This window comes from Hyperolius riggenbachi, chromosome 2 (assembly GCF_040937935.1).
Source record: "Hyperolius riggenbachi isolate aHypRig1 chromosome 2, aHypRig1.pri, whole genome shotgun sequence".
Classification (NCBI taxonomy): Eukaryota; Metazoa; Chordata; class Amphibia; order Anura; family Hyperoliidae; genus Hyperolius; species Hyperolius riggenbachi.
The window spans coordinates 534217908-534242044 of NC_090647.1; the positions used below are offsets into that span (position 1 = coordinate 534217908).

The 24137-nt window shown below is 44.3% G+C and overlaps 2 protein-coding genes across 5 annotated transcripts in view; one reads left to right on the plus strand and one right to left on the minus strand.

The window, feature by feature from the left end:
• Positions 1-24137, minus strand: part of CMSS1 (cms1 ribosomal small subunit homolog) — a 426354-nt gene that overhangs the window by 13662 nt on the left and 388555 nt on the right. For 3 of the 4 annotated variants that reach the window (XM_068270691.1, XM_068270694.1, XM_068270693.1), the window contains exons 2-3: positions 2665-2768; positions 1126-1206 (exon numbers count right to left, since the gene is read on the minus strand). In XM_068270691.1, coding sequence (XP_068126792.1) covers positions 1126-1206; positions 2665-2768 — 185 coding nt within the window. Of the gene's footprint in view, positions 1-1125; positions 1207-2664; positions 2769-18780; positions 18893-24137 lie in introns of those variants that run through there. The other variant, XM_068270692.1, reaches the window with a different exon arrangement.
• Positions 15192-24137, plus strand: part of FILIP1L (filamin A interacting protein 1 like) — a 381420-nt gene continuing 372474 nt past the window's right edge. The window contains exon 1 of the mRNA XM_068270686.1: positions 15192-15346. The gene's annotated coding sequence lies outside the window, so the exon portion shown is untranslated. The remainder of the gene's footprint in view (positions 15347-24137) is intronic.

The window sequence follows — 24137 nt, forward strand, 5'->3', positions numbered from 1 at the left end:
GTCAACTGCAGTGACGTCAGCAGTATTGGCTGTGTGGAAAGCGTTGCAATTTAGGTCCATTTCCTAAATTAAGCGCCAGCCGTTGTCACGGAAATGCGTCTCTACGACGAAGTAGGTGGGGAGGAGTGAGCTATAGTCAGAAGAGGGCTTACTTCCGATCGGCACCTTCCAGTATTCAGGCACTGCAGGGACACAGGTGGGTCACAGGTAATTTATCCATTTATCGATTTTATGTAAAAAAAATGTAGGGGGTGAACTAGGTTACACTAACACACCTATCAATAGGTACAGGAGTAACAAATTGGCAGTTTCCTGATCTATGTCAGAGCAATCCTAAAGGCTTACAAATCATTGGTAAAGAGGCAGATCAAAAAGCATAACAGTCATTTTAAAATGAAATTTAGTGGTACTTTACAAGCAATACATCTTTGCCATGCTATTATTAGAAAAGAGCAAGATCGACACACGTTTCACAAAACTGAACAGAGGGATGTAACCCACCTATTTCTCCGCCTCTGTATGTTGCACTGCACCCTGCTCCCCATACTTCTGACTTCCGGCTCTGAAGGTGAAAGTGTCCGGAAAATGGAGAACAGCGTGCATTGCAGTAGCAAGATGTAGTGACATAGGTGAGTATCCTTTCTGCCGTAACCTGTGCCCTACTAACACACCGCAAAACTCTACTGCGCTCATGGCTAGTTATCTTGATATACAGGCGTTTTTACCTCAACAATGCAGGCATCTTTACCCCAGCAATGCAGGCGTTTTTACCCCAGCAATGCAGGCGTTTTTACCCCAGCAATGCAGGCGTTTTTACCCCAGCAATGCAGGCATCTTTACCCCAGCAATGCAGGCGTTTTCACCCCAGCAATGCAGGCGTTTTCACCCCAGCAATGCAGGCATTTTTATCCCAGCAATGCAGGCATTTTTACCTCAGCAATGCAGGCTTTTTTACCCCAGCAATGCAGGCGTTTTTTGCCCCAACAATACAGGCATCTTTACCCCAACAATGCAGGCATCTTTACAGCAGCAATGCAGGCGTTTTTACCCCAACAATGCAGGAGTTTTTACCACAGCAATGAATCCTAAAAATAATCTCTGCTGCATAAAACCAAAGCACTTTACCTTTTTTCTTTTCCTGGATTTTGTTGTGGTTATTGGCGCCTCTTCCCTTTCTTCTTGTGGTTTTAAAATACATTCCTTGGGCTATAAAATGAAGCAAATGTAATTTCAAGCAGATGAAAGAATGACGACAAAAGTTTCACATTGAAATTTTCTGCCAAATTTAATATTACTGATTACACACATTTGGTAAGTTTTCTTCACCAAAACTCAGTGTTGTCAGTTTGCTTCTATATAGCGCATGCATTAAGCGTTGTTTCTCAGCGTTGAGACTTTTTATGTGCAAATAAAACACCGCCATTCCACAGTGACTCTTCTAAAAGAAATTGGTAGACAGGAGTGGAAAAGTTTGCTACCAGACACAAGGCCAGATTTAGGCCTCTTGCACAATGCATGCGATTCCGATTTTTAATCGTTTTTTACATCCGATTCTGATTTTTAATCTTTACTGCATGCTGCATTTTTTTTAATCTGTTTTTCTGTTGAATGTATTCAGGGAAAATCGGATTTGAAAACGGAATCGGAATCACAAAACGGATTTGCAGTGTGCAGGGAGCCTTATGCATTTTTCCCCTGGGCCAAGTGTGTTGTGACTCCCCTTATTTGTGCAGCAGCGCCTCTCCCATTCCATGTGCAGCACCCTCTTCCATGGGTAATATCTATGTACTGTAGCCCCTCCCATTCCATGTGTAGCCCCCTCTTCCATGGGTAATATCTATGTACTGTAGCCCCTTCCATTTCATGCGCAGCCCCCTCTTCCATGGGTATCATCTATGTACTGTAGCCCCTCCCATTTCATGTGCAGCCCCCTCTTCCATGGGTAAGAGCCAGCGCTGCAGCCACTAGGACACGCTCTTTAGGCAGTAACAGTGTAAGGGAGATCTGCTAAAGGGTTAAATGAGTACTATTACCACTCATAACTTAAAAAAGCACACCAAAAGTCACCTATTTGCAAAAGCTGCTGCCAGAGATGCTTTAAAAAGTTTTTAAAAAGTTGATATTCTCACAATTCCATGCAGCTCTGACATTCTTGCATAGCTGTTCTTGCACAAGCTGTGAGTGGATCGTCAGCCAATCACACGCACAGGCTTCCACTCTGGTGGTTCAGCCAATCAAGATGCAGGATGCCGCCTTACTGGTGCAGTCAGGCCTGCAGTACAGCAGCATCTCTTGGCATATGTGGCGGCTGCTGCTGCATCAATAGTGGGCAATATTTAGGGCTCATTCAAAAATACACAACGCAAGCACGAACACGATTTCGTGCTTGCGTTGCCATCGCACGGTCAACGCACGGAATGCACGTCGGGGAGCGCTAGAGCGCAGACGCCGGCAGCCGTACCTGTCGGGAAACGTGTGCGTCGTACGATTTTATGTCCCCAAAAGCGTTACATCGTAACCCATGGGAACGCACACCTGTAGTGTGAATGGTAACATGAAAGTCTATGGACTTTCATGTTGTCATGTGGATCGTACACTATGTGCGTTGCGTCAAAACTGACAGCGCAGCACATAGTGTGAATGAGCCCTTTGGTGCAAAGTTACCTTTTTCTTCTTCTTCTTAGCGGGCGGGTCTGATGCTGCCTTCTTGCTCTTCTTTGGGCTGGGCTCCCCATCACTTTCCTCACTTTTTACTTCCTCTGCTGGCTCTAAACAAAAAGAAAAAAAAATAAGATTACACGCAACACTGATTTTTCACAAGAATTTTTTTTTTATTTTTATTATGTGAAATGCACTATTTTTATATTTAATAATAAACCCAATCAGTATAATCAATATGATCAGATGAAATGGAGCCCTAGGCAAAATACTGTAGTGTTTTTTCCCACCCCTGATGATCACCTCTCTTTAACCATTTCAACCCCCGGGTATTTTTCACCTTATGCATCCGAGCAATGTTCACCTCCCATTCATTTGCCAATAACTTTATCACTAATTATCACAATTAATTGATCTATATCTTGTTTTTTCCGCCACCAATTACGCTTTCTTTGCTTGGTACATTTTGCTAAGAATTATTTTTTTCTAAATGAATTTTCACAGGAATATTAAGAAAAAAATGGAAAAAAATAATTATTTCTCAGTTGTCGGCCACTATAGCTTTAAAATAATACATACTACCATAATTAAAACCTATGTATTTCATTTGCCCATTTGTCCCGGTTATTACACCATTTAAATTATGTCCCTATCACAATGTACGGCGCCAATATTTTATTTGGAAATAAAGGTGCATTTTTTCAGTTTTGTGTCCATTACTATTTACAAGCGTGTAATTTAAAAAATGTTTGCAATACACCCTCTTCACATGCATATTTGATAAAGTTCAGACCCTTAAGTAACTATTTATGTTTTTTTTTTAATTGTAGTTTATTTTAATCATTAAAAATTGTATTTGGGTAATTTTTGGTGTGGGAGGTAAACAGCGCTAACGGCTAGCGATTAGCTGCATGCTTATTTCAGGTGTGTGATTCAGACAATACTGATGCCTGAAAGATCAGCAGGGCTGCCAGGCAACTGGTATTGTTTATAAGGAAATAAATATGGCCACCTCCATATTCCTCTCACTTCAGATTCCCTTTAAATGCATGTAAAAATAAAACTGCTCGAACTAGGGCTTTAAAGTGGACCTGAACTCTGAACTTCCTCTTTGCTCTAAAAGATAAGCAACAGCATAGTAACCTTTAAAGAAAAACATCTCTTTGTTACAGCTTACAGAACTCCTACAATATATCTGCAGTGTGTCTACTTCCTGGTTTCAGGGAAGCAGCCATATTGTTAACATCCTGTGTTTACAGATTAGATGTGTCTGCTGAGACTGCTGAATTTTTGTGCTGACACAGCTGAGAGCTCAAATTACACTTGTGACTACTTACAGACGAAGGGGAATTAGACAGGCCCTTCTCTCTAAATACACACAGGGTGCATTCCTCTGTTTTCCTGGTGTCCTGTGCAAGAGTTCAGGTCCACTTTAAATGAGGTTAGTGTGGTGAAGAGGACTTGCATTAGCAGCTGGAAGGGCACCATGATGAATACTGACGGTGGCCATAAGCCAGTGATGGCTAACCTTGGCAATCCAGCTGTGGTGGAACTACAAGTCCCATGAGGCATTGCAATACTCTGACAGCTCTAAGCTATAACTCGGGGAGACAGAGGCATGATGGGATTTGTAGTTTTGTCACAGCTGGAGTGCCAAGGTTAGCCATCACTGCCCTAAGCAGTCCTATAGTGACATAGGCAGCCTTTATTATGTAGTGGGATAGCAGAGGAGCTCTAGTAATGAGTTCCGGAATGGAGAGAATGTCCAGGAACATCTACATTACATGTCATCTGACAGCGCGGCTCACCTCTGCTGTGGCACAGATAGGATAGCGGGAACCCTGATGGATGAGGAAGACTTGTAACCTGGTCTGCAACTAACGTTGACACATGAGTTTCACTTCCTGAAGCCTGGAGATACTCGAGGATCACAACCCAAATACCAGGGGCGTAGCAATAGGGGTTGCAGAGGTTGCGACCGCATCGGGGCCCTTGGGCCAGAGGGGCTCCGAAGGGCCCTCTCTCAACTACAGTATTAGCTCTCTATTGGTCCTGTGCTCATAATACTTACTTCTATAGATACTTTGAATAGTGGTAATCATTAACAAACTGCTCCCCATCCCTTTCTTGCACCTCTGACACTGTAGTTGCCATTGGCAGGTTTTGGTGCGCCGTATCAATTGTTATGTATAGAGTGCTTGGGGGGCCCCATTGTAAAACTTGCATCGGGGCCCACAGCTCCTTAGCTACGCCACTGCCAAATACCACACACAGGTCCAATTATATTTCACTCAATGTCCAGAATCAAATGGTCATACATATTTCACTTCCTCTTTGCACAAAAAAAAAAAAAATATTAACACAGGTGTAAGGAATCAGCAGGTCCTCAAGGCAACCAATTAGTTTTAAGCAGTTTAATGAAATTGTTCAGAAACGCCAGGCTGTTGGTACCACGATGTGTTTGGAACGGACATGTGGTTCTACTAATCATCAGTAGGTGGTAGTTCCAGAGCCAGACTGCTTTGCTGTCCACCCATAATTCCCCTATTTAAGGACTCCATCATCAGTGACATGGCTATGTTCTCTGTAAAGTGCTGCAGAAGATGTCAGTGCTATATAAATACATAATAATAATATGGAAGGACATTAGACTAGGACTATGGTAGGATTAGATTGTGAGCTCCTCTGAGGACAGTCAGTGACATGACTATGTACTCTGTAATGTGCTGCAGAAGATGTCAGTGCTATATAAATACATAATAATAATATGGTGGGACATTAGACTATGACTATGGTAGGATTAGATTGTGAGCTCCTCTGAGGACAGTCAGTGACATGACTATGTACTCTGTAATGTGCTGCAGAAGCTGTCAGTGCTATAGTGCTATATAAATACATAATAATAATATGGTACAGAATTTAGACTATGACTATGGTAGTAATTATATTTTGAGCTCCTCTGAGGACAGTCAGTGACATGACTAAGGACTCTGTAAGGCACTGAGGAAGATGTTAGCACTATTATAAATACCTAATAATTATATGGTAGGACATCAAAATGTGACTTTGGTGGGGATTATATTGTGAGTTCCTCTGGGGACAGTTAGTGACATGACTATGTACTCTGTAATGTGCTGCAGAAGATGTCAGAGCTATATAAATTAATAGGAATAATACAAATAATTCATGTAAGCTTCATTTTAGCTAATATAAACTGTGTCGACAAGACTCACACTAACTAATTGCCTGGAGCAAAGTTCCTGGAAACTCGCAGGGGAGGGGAGGTGTAGCCCACAAGATGCATATGTTTGGAATCAGCACACTTACAGCCTATAAATGCCCAGAAATGCGCCACCCTGTGTAACCCCATGCTGGAGACTCGGCTAATTTTGTAAATCTCTGCCTGAGGGTTTTATTAGTGGAAGGTCACCCTAATAAACACTTTGCAGCCTGAGTGGAAATTGCTGAGTAACGGTCACCAAGGTAAACAAATACTGTGGTCTTCTGAGAAGAGCCTAAAAGGGAACCCCGCTGTAGCTAAAGCGGTCACTGAGCTCTGGCTTCCAGTGAAGGAATGCAGCCAGAGTACAGTACTGCTCCATCTCTGCCACACAGTTAATGACTGGTGTGAAAAATAGCTGCCCTGTCAGAGGCTGATCTATGCAGCCATCTCAACACATCTGACAGCTCTTTTTATGGCCACCAGTGAGAGTTCATCAGAAATAGTCAGGCCCGTGTGTCGGAAACATCCCTGTAACGCTGTACACCATGTGCAGAGGAAATGCAAAGAGCTGATGTAGGCAGAAGTAGCATAACAGTATTTCCAGGCCTCCAAATACTCACCATACACACTGAAATCATCTCTGTGATACATTGTTCTGTACGTGTGTAGCTACAAACCCCACAAAAAACAAAACAGAAAGAACGTAGAAACTATCAGTGTAATTTGCCTTCTTAAGGCCTTGTTCACATTGCGTTCCGTTCGCGTTTCCATCCGCGTTGGGCTGTTTTTGAGGCATCTTCTTTTTCCGATTCCCGTCTCTTGGGTGGGCGATTCGTTTTTGTGCTTAGCAGTTTTCTAAGCGTTTTTTCCCGAGCGGTTTTGTAATTCCCTCCCTGACGCAAGTCAGGAAGTGAACTCTTTGACCCAGAGAAGAATAAATACAATGTATTTATTCTTAAAAACACGGACGCAATCGCTACACAAAGCGATTTTGTGAGCGTTTTGTGTTTCTCCTATACTTTCCATTGAGGTGCAATCGCCTCAAAAATGGTACACGCACCACTTTGCTGCCCTCACAACTCACGACCCGCTCTGATATGAACCTTCTAATAGACATTCATTGTCCACGCGTTTTTTAAAAAACGCACCCGGGCGAAAAAAAGCCGAAAACGCCTGCAGTGTGTACACGCCCTAAACGATACCTTAGCCTCAGTGGCAAAGCTAAGGAGCTATGTTTTACATGGGGCCCCCCAAGCACTATATACACAACAATTGATATAAAACACCAAAACCTGCCAAGGACACCCGCAGTGTCAGAGGTGCAAGCAGGGGATGGGAAATAGTTTGTTAATGATTACTACTATTTAAAGTATCTATAGAAGTGACTATATTTCCTGCTCAGCGCACATCATTCCATAAACCTTCAGATCACTTAAATTGTTGTAGTGTTCTCAGCAGTGGCCTCCACCATAAACACCCGATAAAAGTCACACTCACAGGACGTATTGACCTCTGTTAGATAGGTCAATCATGCACAAGTCCAGGAGTCCTAGGATCTTCAGGATCCTGGTGTCACCTCTGCCGATACCAGCTTATCCTTACTTGCACCTCAAAGAAAGCCTCACATAGCATAATACTGTTTTGCTAAAAACACGTTTTTATTTTAAAATTCACTCACATTTCCTTGATGAATTCCAGGCATAGAGTTTTATACACGGGCTCTCCCACGCCGCCAAGCTGGGCGTGATGGTATCTATCCAGGGGCGTAGCAATAGGGGGTGCAGAGGTAGCGACCGCATCGGGGCCCTTGGGCCAGAGGGGCCCCAAAGGGCCCTCCCTCAACTACAGTATTAGCTCTCTATTGGTCCTGTGCTCATAATAATCACTTCTATAGATACTTTGAATAGTGGTAATCATTAACAAACTGTTCCCCATCCCCTTCTTGCACCTCTGACACTGTAGTTGCCCTTGGCAGGTTTTGGTGTGTCGTATCAATTGTTATGTATAGAGTGCTTGAGGGGCCCCATTGTAAAACTTGCATCGGGGCCCACAGCTCCTTAGCTACGCCACTGCTATAGTCCCACCGACTTCCAATTCTCCCACTGATTTCTGCCGCTCCGGGGGTCCGTTGTTTGTGTTGCCCAGTACGTCCACCTCCGCCCGGAGGAAGGAAATGTGAGTGAATTTTAAAATAAAAACGTGTTTTTAGCAAAACAGTATTATGCTATGTGAGGCTTTCTTTGAGGTGTAAGTAAGGATAAGCTGGTACCGGCAGAGGTGACACCAGGATCCTGAAGATCCTAGGACTCCTGGACTTGTGCATGATTGACCTATCTAGCAGAGGTCAATACGTCCGGTGAGTGTGACTTTTATCGGGTGTTTATGGTGGAGGCCACTGCTGAGAACACTACAACAATTTAAGTGATCTGAAGGTTTATGGAATGATGTGCGCTGAGCAGGAAATATAGTGACTTTGAGAGACTTGCCTAGGTCTGGTGAAAGCGCACTTAATGAACTTTTCCATAAAGTAGCTATAGCGCTTTGAAATTTATATAATTATATATAGAAGTGATTATTATCAGCACAGGACCAATAGAGAGCTAATATATTTGTTGAGAGGGGGGCCCCTCTTGCCCAAGGGCCCCGATGCGGAAGAAACCTCTGCACCCCCTATTGCTATACCACTGCGTAGCCTAAAAGCAAATGTAAAACCGGTGGGAGCAGGCATGTGCAGTGGGCTCTCCTCATGCCCATCAGTCCAACTGTTCTCCTCCGTCACCCTCTGTTACTCTGTACCAACCCTTTGAAGCTACTTCCTGGTTGGGAGGGTCGGTGAAGACTGCACATGCCCCGCCTGGCGGAACGCTTCCTTGATCCCGCACCTGCGGCTCTCTGCGCATGCACACTATGTAAATTTTTTTTGTGCACTACTTAACTTTACCACTAGATGGGTCTTCCTGCCTAGAAAGCTGTATTACAGCTTTCTATCTATATATATAAAATCGTGTGTGTGTGTGTGTGCGTGCGTGCGTGTGTGTGTGTGTGTGCGTGCGTGCGCGTGTGTGTGTGTCGCGATCACGCGAAAACGGCTTGACCGATTTGAACGAAACTTGGTACACAGATCCCTTACTACCTGGGATGATATGTTCTGGGGGTCTCGCGGCCCGCCTGCACACCTGGGCGGAGCTACAAACAACAAATCAGATTCCACCCATTCAAGTCAATGGAAAAAATGTAAAAGGCTGCCATTCTCACAGTAATGAAGCCACAGTCCCCACACTTTGCACAGTTGGTCACTTGGTGACCGAGGTTACAAATCCAGGAAAAGTGGGCGGAGCATAAAACAGCCAATCAAATTTCAGCCGTTCATTTTAAATGGGAAAATGTAAACTGCAGCCATTCTTAGGCCCAGTGCACACCAAAACCGCTAGCAGATCCGCAATACGCTAGCGGTTTTGGGAGCTGATTTCAGAGCGATTCTAGGTATGTTTAGAGAGGTTTTCTAAACATACCTAGCGGTTTTGGGAGCGTTTTTGTGTAGCAGATTACTTATACTGTTACAGTAAAGCTGTTACTGAACAGCTTCTGTAACAAAAATGCCTGGCAAACCGCTCTGAAGTAGCGTTTTTCAGAGCGGTTTGTGGTTTTCCTATACTTTACATTGAGGACGAAACGCTTCCGAAAACCGCAAACGTGCAGCAGGAGGCGCGTTTGCGGCTTGGCAAAAACCTCAAACCGCCGGTGTGCACCATCCCATTGCAATACATTAGCCAAGCGTTTTTCCAGGCAGATGCGGCCGGCGGATCGCTCCAAAAACCGCTCGGTGTGCACTAGGCCTAACACTGTTAATCGCAGGGTACTCAAACTTGCCACAGTTGGTCACTGGGTGAATGAGATTAAGATTCAAGAAAGTGGGTGGAGCCTACAACAGCCAATCAAAATTCACCTATTGATTTTCAAGGGGAATATTTAAACTGCTGCTATTCTTACACTTTTAATGGCAGAGGCTTCAAACTTGCTACAGTCAGTCATTGGGTGACTGGGGTCAAAGTTCACTAAAGGGGCGGGGCCACATACAGCCAATCAGATTTCCTTGGTGGATAAACTGCTTCCATTCACACATTTTTGTTGCCTAGAACCTGACAGCTCACAAACTTGGTCATTGAGTGACTGTGTGTCAAGGTTACAAAAAGTGGGCGGAGCCAAAACAACTTTTACTGGGAAAATATAAACGGCAGCCATTCTTACACCGTTAATGGCAGGGTTCTCAAACTTTGCACAGTTGGTCATTGGGTCACAGATTAAGATTTTGGAAGGTGGGTGGAGCCTACAACAGCCAATAAAAATTCCCCTTTTGATTTTCAAAGGGAATATTTCATCTGCTACCATTCTCTTATACTGGTAAAAGCAGATGCCTCAAACCTGGTACAGTTGGTCACTGGGTGACTAGGGTCCAAATGCAGGAAGGGGGCGGAGCCACAAACAGCCATATTTGTTTATTTTTCAATGGGAATATACAAAGTATTGATACCAAGGATCCCAAAGCTGATAAACTTGATAATTGAGTGACTGTATGTCAAGGTTAAAAAAAGTGGCCGGTGCCAACAACTTCATTTTTTACATTGCAGGGTTCCCAAACTTTACACAATTGGCCACTGGGTGACTGGGATGAATATTCAGAAATGTGGGTGGAGCCTACAACAGCCAATCAAAATGTACCTATTAATTTTCAAGGGGAATATTCACATTGCTACCATTCTTACACTGTTAGTGGCAGAGGCCTCAAACCTGATACAGTCAGTAATTGGGTGACTGCGATCCAAATTCACTAAAGGGGTGGAGCCACAAACAGCCAATCAGATTTGTTAGATTGATTTCAGCCATTCTGTTATTGGCAGGGTTCTCTGTGACTAATATTCAGAAAAGTGGGTGGAGCCTACAGCAGCCAATAAAAATTCACCTTTTGATTTTCAAGGGGAATATTTACTTTGCTGCCATTCATGCACTCTTAATGGCAGAGGCCTAACATCTGCTACAGTCAGTCACTGGGAGACTGAAATTTAAATTCTGAAGGTGCGGGCCAAAAACAGCCAATCATATTTGTTTAATTTCAATGGTAAAATGCAACTTATTGATGCCAAAGACCCCAAAGCTCATAAACTTGGTCATTAAGTGACTGTATGTCAAAATTAGAAATAGTGGGCAGAGCCAAAAACAACTAACTTTTTACATGGGGAAATGTAAACTGCAGCTTTTCTTACACTGTTAATGGCAGGGTTCTCAAACTTCACACAGTTGGTCACTGGGTGACTAGGATTAATATTCGGAAAAGTAGGTGGAGCCTACAAGAGCCAATCAAAATTCACCTATTGATTTTCAAGGGGAATATTGAAACTGCAGCCATTCTCACACTGTTAATAGCAGAGGCCTCAAACCTGCTACAGTCAGTCGTTAAGTGTTTGGGGTTCAAATTCAGTAAAGGGACGGAGCCAAAAACAGCCAGATTTCTTTGCTGGATAAACTGCTTACATTAGCACAATTTTGATGCCAGGAACCCAAAAGCTCACAAACTTGGTCATTGAGTAGTGACTGTGTGTCAAGGTTACAAAAAGTGGGTGGAGTTAAAAACAGATTTTTTTCTGGGAAATTGTAAACTGCAGCCCTTCTTCACTGTTAATGGCAGAGTTCTCAAACTTAGCATAGCTGGTTACTGGGTGACTGGGATTAATAATCAGAAAAGTGGGTGGAGCCTAAAAATGCCAATCAAAAATCACATGTCACTTTTCAAGGAGAATATTAAAATTGCTGCCATTCTTGCACTGTTAATGGCACAAGCCTCGAACCTGGTACAGTTGGTCATTGGGTCACTGAGGTTCAAATTCAGAAAAGGGGATTAAGCCACAAACAGTGAATCAGATTTGTTTCATTTCATGGGAAAATACAAATTATTGATGCCAAGGACCCCAAAACTCACAAACTTGGGCATTGAGTAGTGACTTTGTGTCCAGGTTACAAAAAGTGGGCGGAGCCAAAAACAAATTTCACTGGGAAAGTGTAAACTGCAGCCCTTCTTACACTGTTTATTTCAGGGTTCCCAATCTTTGCCCAGATGGTCACTGAGTGACTGAGATATTCAGGGAAGTGGGTGGAGCCTATAATAGCCAATCAAAATTCACCTGTTGATTTTCAAGTGGAATATTTAAATTGCTGCCATTTTTACACTGTTAATAGCAGATGCCTCAAACCTGCTACAGTTGGTCATTGGGTGACTGGGGTTCAAATGCTGGAGAGGGGTGGAGCCACAAACAGCCTATCTGATTTGTTTAATTTCTATGGGAATATACAAATTATTGATGCCAAGGACTCCAAAGCTCACAAACTTGGTCATTGAGTGTTTGTGTGTTAGGGTTAGAAAGTGGGCGGAGCCAACACCAGTCAAATACATACCCGGGCAACGCCGGGTCATCAGTGGGTGGAGACAAATACAAATTTCACTGGGAAAATGTACACTGCAGCCATTCTGTTAATGGCAGGGTTTTTAAACTTTGCACAGTTGGTCACTGGGTGACTGGGATTAATATTCAGAAAAGTGGGTGGAGCCTACAAAAGTGAATCAAACTTTGCCTGTTGCTTTTCCAGGGGAATATTTAATTGCTACCATTCTTGAACTGTTAATGGCACAGGCCTAAAACCTGGTACAGTTGGTTATTGGGTGACTGGGGTTCAAATTCAGAAAAGGGGGTGGAGCCACACACAGCCAATCAGATTTGTTTCATTTCAATGCAGTTTATTGATACCAAAGACCGCAAAGCTCACAAACTTGGTCAGTGAGTAATTGTGTGTTAGGGTTAGAAAAAGTAGGCGGAGCCAACACCAGCCAAATACATACACGGGCAACGCCGGGCAATCAGCTAGTGCAAAAATAAAGTGAAAGATAGCTTTTTTTTTTTTTTTGACATTATTTCAATGAGTTAGCTGTGCTGTTCATTACAGCAGAGACCATTCATAATTAAGGCACTTTGATTGGCTTTGCACCAATCTGTTCTCTAAAGACTGGTGATGGGGACGAGGACGGGCACGTGCCCTGTGCATTGAAAGCAGAAGACCAGTATCTACGTCCCTGGGACTTTAGAGGAAGTCCTGTGGGGCGTAGATATATTGCTCCAAAGTGGTTAAAGCCTACTTCCAAATGAGTGGGTCCCACTAACCTGAGAAAAAAAAGATATGAAAAAATGATAGGTATTAAAAAAAAATAAAAAAAACATTTTTTCCAGGTAACCACAATGCCCACAGTCACACAAGAAAGGGGAACTATGTTCATCCTGCTTAAAGGAGTTATCAGGGAAAAAGTAATAAAACAAGCACTACTTACCCGGGGCTTCCTCCTGCCCCAAGTTCCCAGCATGTCCCTTGCCGCTGCTCTGCCCGCAGCCGTTCGCCGCAGCTCCGTCCCCGGCAATGACGTCAGAGCGACCTCCAGGTCGGCCTGTACTGCGCCTGCGCTGCTGTCAATCACCGCCACCTGGAGGTCGGCCTGATGTCATTGACAGGGACCGGGACGGAGCTGCGGCGAACAGCTGCGGGGAGAGCTGCGGCGAGGGACATGCTGAAAGCTTGCGGCTGGAGGAAGCTCCGGGTAAGTAGCAGTTGTCTTATTATTTTTTTGCCTGATAACTCCTTTAAGGATCAAGATTTTTAAGGGGAACCCAGGTGCAAACATAACCCTCTGCAGACAATGCTCACAGATAAACCAAACTAGGTGGCAAATTGTTTTCAGAAATAGAGGATAGTAGCTTTCAAAATGGATTGCATGCAACAACTGTCTGTACTTGTTCACCAGCGTTGAAGTTTCCTCTGCAGAAAGAGTCCCTACTCTGCCTATAACAGTCAGCAAATATACTGACCAGCACAGTCCATTTACTTAATGCTGTAAGTACTATAATTTGTCAGTCCCTAACAGGCCTCAGTGTGACTCTCAGGTCGAAGAGCATGAAATGTTTCATTGCATGCTGACAGATATGAGTAGAGTAGGGACTCTTTCTGCAGATGAAACCTCAACGCTGGTGAAAGGGTCTAGTACAGAATGCTGCTGCATGCAATCCCTTTTAGAAGCCAACATCCTCTATCTCAGGCTTTCTCAACCAGGGTTCCTTGAGTACTCTGCAAGGGTTCCTTGGTATTTTCCCCCATCGTGTGGGAAGTATGATACAGCACATTGTTATAGGGGGTACACTAAAAAGAAGCACTAAATTGGGGGTCAGAATAATAATGAGTATGTATGCAGCAGGTGTGTATGCAGGGATGGAAGAGCGGTGGATTCAGAAGACAGGTGGACACTGCGACACAGGACAAGTAATGTATATAAATGCACACACAACAGTGGTGAAGCAGCGGACGTGCCCGTTTTCGGTCCGATTCCCAAGAGATTTACTCCTGAAATCGATCAGGATTCGGCCTGTGGTGTACGGGCAGCCGACAGATCTCGCTTTAATCAGATTCGATCAGAGAGAGATTTGTCTCTTGGTGAAATCTGCCCATCGTCGTTAGATGTATAGGTATCTTAACCCTTCACTACCAACCCAAGAAAAGTACTCGCCAGTTAATGTTCGCTACAGAAACAAAACCAACAAGCTAATTTTCAGGGAAACAACTTAGTTGCACAACTAAAATGATGCTTTTCACGCAGTAAGAATGACCAAAGCCCCAAAAAATTGCAAGTTACGCAAAGTCAATTAACGTCGGTAATAAAAGCTAACAAATTTTTAATTTCCATTTTGCCTCTCTCATGAATTATAAGGAAAATCTTGGACTAACAAGAAGCTCGCCTCACCGGAGGAAGTTTGAGACGCAGAAAACGCTCCCATCTCCATCGTGTCACACTCGCGGCGAATCATTTCGCACTCCGGTATCAGTGAATTTTAATAAGATAGCATGTGAGAGCGTGCCAAGGCCTATCTATAGAGGTGATAATTCCATACTGCTGCTGCTGCATCCAGAACAATGGAGGTCTGAGGTAAAATGTTTGTTATTTAGAAGCAGATGGCTAACTGTATTTTATCCCATTACAGTACAGCTCTGCCCGGCTGGGTGTCTCTGTGGATACAGCCAAGCACCAAGGTCAGCTATTTGACAGGACCATCTGCCTACAGAGCGAACTATAAGTGGGTGGGTTATATTTAGAGCTAATGAAGCGCTGAGGACCCCGGTGACTTTTCCCCATGCAGATTTTCCCTCAGTCAGGCAGGCGGTTGTCACACTTTTTTGGTGCTATCTGTGTGGAAAGGTGAATAATAGCCAGGCGGCGGGGAGGAAAGGGTTACTCGGAGCCCCCCCCCGGTGCACTAATTGCGGTGCTGCTGGACGGATATCATCATCGCTGGGCTGTGCACCTGTATGGATGGCTCTGTCCCTCTCTCTGCTCACCTGAACGCAAGACTGAAGTAGTTGCATCGCCTCCACTGTGAGGTAAGTGGAGAAAAAATATATAAAAATATAAATGATGAATTGCATCTTTTATTCCAAGTGAATGCTTTTATCAGGGACGATTTGTCGTTTTTATAAGGGAGGCAATGACAACGGCATGTCTCCTGCCTGGGGCTGAGTAAGCAGGGCATGCTGGGACTTGCAGTTCTGCAGTCATTGGATGAGGTATAGGAAAGCTGGCTGGGAATCTTTATTGTACGTTCATTAGTGTCTGTCGGTTTACAAGCAGTAATACAGGAGTCATATGCTTGCTGGTGGATGGCTGCTAATCCTTTCTACTTAACTAATCTCCTTTGTCTTTGTTCATTGATTACTGAGAAGTGCTAAGTCTTGCTTGCATATATACAGCATATTCATATATATATATATATATATATATATATATATATATATATATATATATAGCATATTTACCATTTCCATACATTAGACTTCTGATGACATGATTGTAAATGAGACTGGAGTAACTTTTGTGCCTATGCCAGTAATTAGGAAATTGCATAGGGAGATCCTGTAGAGGGAAGCGGTTACTGTTCATCTATAGCCAGTGGCATAGCAATAGGGGATGCAGAGATTTGCGACCGCACCGGGGCCCCTGGACTATAGAGGCCCACAGGGACCTTCCTTCATCCATCTTATTCGCTTTGTATTGGTGCCATGCTGGTAATGACCACCTCTATATGTGCACTGAATAGTGGTAATTATGAAGTGAAAAGTATATGGAGGCTGCCATATTTATTTCCTTTTAAACAATACCAGTTGCCTGGCAGCCCTGCTGGTCTATTTGGCTGCAGTAGTGTCTGAATCACACCAGAAACAAGCATGCAGCTAATCTTGTCAGCAGGGCCGGCGCTACCATAGAGGCAAAGGGAGCAATTGCCCCAAGGCCCCAGAGCCTGTAGGGGCCCCAAGGTGTCTCCCCATCTTAACTCTTGCTCCCAGGGGCCTCTGCATAGTTTTTGGCAGAGTAGCGCATCACCTCTGCTGGCCGGCAGGTGAGACACTACACTGCCAAAGACTCTGCAGGGACCCCAGTAAGCACAGTTAGGCTGGCAGGGGATTGGGAGGGAGGGAGGGTCAGGAGCCTTCTCATGGGCCCAGGAGGGAATTTTTGCTGCAACAAAGGGCCCCTAATTCTGCTTTTTGTTGGGGGGAGGAGGGGGGGTTGTTAGGGGCCCCCCAAACTAGTTTTGCCCTGGGGCCCCATTGTCACTAGAACCGGCCCTGCTTGTCAGATCTGACAATAATGTCAGAAACACCTGATCTGCTGCATGCTTGTTCAGGGTCTGTGGCTAAAGTATTAGAGGCAGAGAAACAGCAGGACAGCCAGGCAACTGGTATTGATTAAAAGGAAATAAATATGTCAGCCTCCATATACCTCTCGCTTCAGGTTCCCTTTAAAGAGACACTGAAGCGGAAAAAAAAATATGATATAGTGAATTGGTTGTGTACTATGAATAATTACTCATACTTTTATTTTCAGGTATATAGTGTTTTTTCTAACATTGCATCATTCTATAATATGTGCAGATTACACAACACTCAGCATTCAAAATGAGTCTTTCAGAGCAGTCTGTGAAGTAATGACTTCTCCTCTAGCAGAGAAAAAGTAAATAGTCCAGGAACAGTTGAGATAATAAAAGTCAGATAACAGCCCTCTCCACCACTAACTTAGTCGGAGAGCTTAATGGCTTGTTAGCATAGAGATAACAACTGGAGTTTCTCAACTCTTCCTGTACTGGAAACAATTAGACTGATGTATCTGATCTTAATGTTTTATTTCTTAGCTGTACTACACATACAAATCATAATATCATCATTTTTTTTCCGCTTCAGTGTCTCTTTAACAAACTGTTCCCTTCCTCTGATGACATCTCTGACACTGCAGCTGTCCTTAAAAGGTTTTGGGGCTCCATATAAATACAGTGCTTGGGGCCCCATGTAACACTTGCACTGGGGCCCCAAGCTTCTTACTTACTGTCTATAGATGCTGTAGAGGCTGATCAGTGTCAGGCAAGCAGCTTGGCTGAAGGGGAGTGTGAAATGTGAGATTATCCGCACAGACGCAGGCAGGATGCATTGATTCCTCTACCATATGCAGGTCACACGGCACAGGCTATATACATTCCCCAGGGGACGTACATTCTGCCTACAGCTGAATTCTGCAGCACTGGAGGGTGCCCGACTGCCCGGTGTACCGGCTCTTTATCAGTCCATGGCATGAATGAGACACGTGCAATGCAGCAAATCACTGCAGGGACTCGTGATGACGATGTGTGGGAGGCGGTAACCCATAGCAACAAATAAAAACTTATCTCTCAGTTGCTATGGCTGCAGCAATGTGAAATCTGAAGGATGCTACAGATTACTGGGCTTGTATATTACCATTGCTTCCTGCACTGTCTTATTTATGGTGATTGTAACATTTAGGCCTCTTTCACAGTGGGACGTTGCGTTTGATGCAACGTTAAAGTCGCACAATGTGTCCCTAACGCAGCGTATGTAGGTTATGAAATTAGACGTTATTTTGCACTGCGTTATGTGTCTCTTGGTGCACCGTTTTCGTTGCATACTGATGGAACGAAAAAGGCGCATGCTTTACATTAAAAAACAAACAAACATTACTGAGCATGTGCAACACACATAACGCAGCAAATGTATTGCTAAACACACAGCATGCAGCACTTTTTAAGAACGCTACACACTAATGCAACGTGTGCACTGTGAATGTTGCACAGACTTTGCATTGCTGTGCGTTACTCTGCGCTAAAGTATTTTATAACGTGCGACTTTAACGTCGCACTGTGAAAGAGCCCTTAAAGTGGACCTGAACTCTTGCACAGGACAGAAAAACAGAGAAATGCACCCTGTATGTATTTAGAGTTTAGCTTGTCTAATTCCTCCTCATCTGTGCTAATCACTATTGTAATTTGATCTCTCAGCTGTGTCAGCTGGCTGCCTCGGCAGAGCAGCTTATTTGTAAACACAGGATGTAAACAATATGTCTGCTTTCAAGAAAGCAGGCTGTAGATACACTGCAGATTTATTGCAGGATTTGTATCCACTGTAACAATGAAATGTTTTTCTTTAAATATTATTATGCTGCTGCTGCTTATCTTTTAGAGCAGAGAGAAAGATCTGAGTTCAAGTCCACTTTAAATAAAGTTTTTTTCTCTTTACACTGCATAGTAAATTTGCTGAGGTACTAATATAGCAAAGTCCCCAATGGGAATTCCTCCAGCTCTTGTAAGCAACCTGACCTACAATTGTTGTTTTTCTCATTTAATTAGGAAAATAAATGTTATATTTTACATATGTTTAAGGTCTGATAAATCCCTAAATTTCTCCTGTAAGTTTGAAATGACTGATATATGTAGCTGTAGCCTAATCATATGGACATACTGTAGAAACATTACCTTCCCACCACATGCCAGCCCTCAGTGCAGCTGAAGCCATGATGTTCTCCTTCCAAAGGTGTCATGTGATGTGGGTTCAGAATATTGATTGGTTCTCAAGGAAAAACTGTTAAGAAAGGTCTATTCTGTAGCAGCCAATCAGATTTCAGATGTCATTTTCCTGAGGAGATTTGTCAGTCAGCATTACGTTAAATGCTGAGCCCCACACAACCTCATTCACGAGGCCTGAGGCCTATGGTGATGTTGCATGCTGGGATGTACACTCTAACATTTATATAGCGGCTGAACTGAAGAAAAATAATGTCAGATCTTTAATGGAAACCCTTCATAGACAGACATGGTGGCTTCTAGAGATGGTCAATGCAAATTGTATGCAGCTTGGAATTCAGCCAATCAGACAGCACTTCCTGTCATTATTTAGAGGCGCTTGGCTTTACTTTTGATCCTTGTTCTGTTGCTGCTCCTTTCGCTGCCTGATGAAGCGGGATTTATCCTGCGAAACGCGTTGCAATTGTGGAGTTTTGTGAATAAATTATGGTTTACTACAAACCAACAATTTTTGGTGTCTTCTTGGACAAGGTTAGTCCACCACTTCCGGCGACGTGGGAGCGATCTGGCCGGAGGATCCAGGTATGTATAGATTTTTATATTCCCCGTCTCAGGTACACTTTAAGTGACAAGACTATATTCTCTGTACAGCGTTGCGGAAGATGTCGGCCCTATTTAAATACTAAATAATAATAATAATAATAATACCATAGCTTCGTGAATCAGTGCCAATGTTCCAAGACACATCCTTTTGTTTTAAAGGACTTCCGAGGTGAAAATAAACTGATGAGAAAAACAATTGCATCTATCTTCCTTCACCTAAAAATGACTTTTTTTTTAAGATATTCCCCAGTTTTATTTTATATTTACACCTAGTTTTTAAGTTTTTACTGTTTCGTTGTCTCTGCTCAATGACACATGCATTGAAGTATGTCAGAGCTCAAATCTATGAATTGTTGATCCTTTTTATCTCTCTCCTGTTTTCAGAAGCCATTTAGGGCCCGTTTCCACTCTCGCGGAAACGGCCGCGAATCCGCAGAGTTTCCCCGCAGGCAAATCGCGCGGGGAAACTCTGCCATAGGGGACAACGGCGCCGCCGGCCGAATCGCTTGCAGTAGCGATTCGGCCGGAAACCCCCACAGAATTCGCGGCGGAGGCTGCGATTCCCATAGCCGTGCATGGCACGGCTGATGGGAATCGCCTGCGATCCCGCCCACCCGCTCAGTGCCGGCGTGCGTCTACGAGACGCACGCCGCACTAGTGGAAACGAGCCCTTACTGACAAGAGTTTTATGGCTGTAATTACTTATCAGTGAGGGTTAAGCTATAGTCTGACCCTGTCCGACCTGGTCCCAACCCGGACAGAAACTGTCACTTGCATACCTGATGTTTAACTCTTTCAGGCAGAGAAAGATATTTGGCAGGGGTCACACTTACCGGCTTTTGTATGCGTTTTCTGCACAGTAAAACTGACTTCAACTGAGAACTCATGTTAATCAATAAGCAAGGTCACACTTTAATGCAGATTTCGCATGCAGAAAAAAAACTGACATCTTGCGCAATTTGTCAGTTTTCTCTATAAATTACATTAGCTGCTGTAAGGCAGGGGTCACACTTGTCTTTCAGTTTTCTGCAAAGTGTAGAAAACTGAAAGACAAGTGTGACCCCTGCCAAAAGGAACACATCATAGTTATTAGTGTGCTTGGCACTATACATTCATATGTCTATCTCATCATGTCACATGTCACCTCGGGTAATTTAGCCACTACTGCAGCCAAAGAGATCAGCATGATTGCCAGGCAACTGGTATTGTTTAAAAGGTAACATCCATATCCCTTTCAGTTAAGGTTCCCTTTAAAGGGAACCTGTACTGAGTAAAATTATTTAAAATAAACACATGAGGTAACTTCAAATGAACATTACATAGTTACCTTGCCATCAGATCCTCTCAGAAGCTCACCATTTTCTTCTGACAATGATCCCTTCCAGTTCTGACAACATTTTGTCAGAACTGAAATATATCAGTTGCTGTCAGTTATATATCAGTTGCTGTCAGTTACAGCTGAGAGGAGAACTAATGTGTCCATGTTTCCCTGTGGCTCAAGTGGGCGATATTACAGTTTAACAGTGTGCTGACCAGGAAGCTGTTATGGTGTAATGGCCATTTTCAAAATGGAGGACGGAGAATCCCATTGATTTCAGTGGACAAACAGAAAACAGGAGAGGAGAAAGAGATTGATAAGTAGACTACGCAGCAGGTAAGTATGACTTGTGTATGGTTATTTTGACTTTTAATTTTCAGTTCAGGTTTTTTTTAAGAATAAAGACACATTTGCTAAAAATAATGAATGGACTGCTTTGTAGCTTTCCAGCAGTCTACGTGAGTACAGTATTCTGGAAACTCAGGGTGATTGGCCACGACCACTATCTCTCCCTGTCAGCAATGCCTGAGGTTGTTGACAATCATCTCATGCATGAAGCATTGCATTGTGGGAGGTGGCCAGGGTCACTACATGACTCACACTACCAGGAAGTCGCTAGCACGTTGGTTGAAGGGTGTTGAGTGTATGTGGGTGGAGGAGTGTAAGTGGGTGGAGGTGTGTATGGGGGGGATGAATCCATTAGCACCTTGTTTTGTTTGCCATCATGTAAATTAGTATTATACATATTTATGTGAATACCGGTGTGACAAGAGTGTCTTTTCCAGAATGGCCATTTTGGTATAAAGCACCAAGTGCAATACATCTCGACCCTGTCTCTGCCTTACCTAAAGAAAAAAAATTCTTTATAAAATCATCTGACTACTGCAGAGGGCAGGTGGACTACAGCAGGGGGCAGGTGGATTACTGCAGGGGGCAAGTGGACTACAGCAGGGGGCAGGTGGACTACTGCAGGGGGCAGGTGGACCACTGCAGGGGGCAGGTGCACTATTGCAGGGGGCAGGTGCACTACTGCAGAAGGCAGGTGGACTACAGCAGGGGGCAGGTGGACTACTGCAGGGGGCAGTTGGACTACTGCAGAGGGCAGGTGGACAACTGCAGGGGGCAGGTGGACTACTGCAGAGGGCAGGTGGACTACTGCAGGGGGCAGGTGGACTACTGCAGGGGGCAGGTGGACTACTGCAGGGGGCAGGTGGACTACTGCAGGGGGCAGGTGGACTACTGCAGAGGGCAGGTGGACTACTGCAGGGGGCAGGTGGATTACAGCAGGGGGCAGGTGGATTACAGCAGGGGGCAGGTGGACTACTGCAGAGGGCAGGTGGACTACTACAGGGGGCAGGTGGACTACTACAGGGGGCAAGAGGACTACTGCAGGGGGTAGGTGGACTACAGCAGGGGGTAGGTTGACTACAGCAGGGGGCAGGTGGACTACTACAGGGGGCAGGTGGACTACTACACGGGGGAAGTGGACTACTGCAGGGGGTAGGTTGACTACAGAAGGGGGCAGGTGGACAACTGCAGGGGGCAAGTGGACTACTGCAGGGGGGCAGGTTGACTACATCAGGGGGGCAGGTGAACTATTACAGGGGGCAGGTGAACTACTACAGGGGGCAGGTGGACTACTGCAGGGGGCAGGAAGACTAATGCAGAAGGCAGGTGGACAACTGCAGGGGGGCAGGTTGACTACAACAGGGGGCAGGTGAACTATTACAGGGGGCAGGTGAACTACTACAGGGGGCAGGTGGACAACTGCAGGGGGCAGGTTGACTACAGCAGGGGGCAGGTTGACTACAGCAGGGGGCAGGTTGACTACTACAGGGGGCAAGTGGACTACTACAGGGGACAGGTGGACTACTACAGGGGGCAGGTGGATTACTGCAGGGGGAAGGTAGACTGCTACATGGGGCAGGCGGACTACTGCAGGGAACTCATTCAGCCTACCAACATACTGTATGTCAGAACTGGAGTGTCAGTTGCAGTTGCAGGTAGTGGAATTATCAGCATGTCTCCCTGTGATGTCATCATCTGACGTTTGACACGAGTGTAGAGGTTAAACTGTCGTCACACTGAGAGACCGGGAAAGGCTGGTAACTCTGAAAACTTTCTCCTCAGGGCTTGCTGGGGGTCAGCTGAGGTTCATTTTGCAAAACAGATTCCAGGGACTGGCAAGTGAGGGTCAGTCACACTAACCACACGTCACACTAACTTGCTGCTTTTCTACACGGGCTGCTTCTAGCCGCTCAGTTGCTGTAGGTTGTCACTATTCTTGAGTGGCCTTTCAATGGAAAGTCACAGACTTAAAACGGAACAAAGTAAAACGTTATTGTAACCATTTTAGAATATACTGTAGTTCTAGAAAAAGATCTGCAGTGGTTATGCCACAGTTTTTACATTAGAATGCAATTACAGTGTTTATTATATGAGCCGTTAACCTCTATCTGCCACGCAAAGTATCCTTTCTGTGTAATGTTGACCGCTTTTCACATGACTGCAGAATGCTGGTGACTGTTTGTTCAGCAGAATTACTATTACTGTATATTCCTGCGTATAAGACTACTTTTTAACCCTTGAAAATCTTCTGAAAAGTTGGGGGTCGTCTTATACGCCGGGTGTCCTTAATGCCGGGTGATACGCCCTATCCTGTTACCGCCTCTCAGATCTCCCTGCTGAGGGAGCGCAATCTATTCTTTCATACCGCTCTGATAAACAGGTAGACAAGGAGAGCTGACCAGTCTACTTAAGGAGAGTTGACCAATGCAACAAGTCAATTGACTATATACTGTTATATACTGGGTAACACATACAGTACAGCACCAGTATCTGTTCATACATAGCACCAGTATATGATTTTTTTATTTTAATTTTAATTTGGTGTGCGTTGGAAGAGGGGTAGTCTTATACGGCGAGTATATCCCAAACTCTATATTTTAACTGGAAAAGTTGGGGGTCGTCTTATACGCCCAGTCGTCTTATACACCTGAGTACCTCTAATTAGTTTTCAGGAGTTATTGGTTGCAGAGATAAGGCACAGAGAGTATACATTAAAAGAAAAAAACTTTTTTTTGGTGCCCACGCTGCAAACTGAATTCACTTTATTGACCTGAGGAAGCCGACAGAGACCCGAGAAACGCGTTGTCTTTTTTTAATTGTGCTTGAAGAAACCTTACCTGAACTAAACCCTTGTTTTTCTGGTTTGGTTCATATGGAGAGGTAAGATACCTCCTGTATTTACTTATGTCTTTATAACGTATGAGAGATATTTATTTTTTTCTTTATTGCCCACTACACCTCCTTTCTAGGTGTCCTTCCCACTAGTGTGGTGCCATCCACAGCTAGTAAGGACCCCAGGAAAGCGACCACCCGGTTCCGG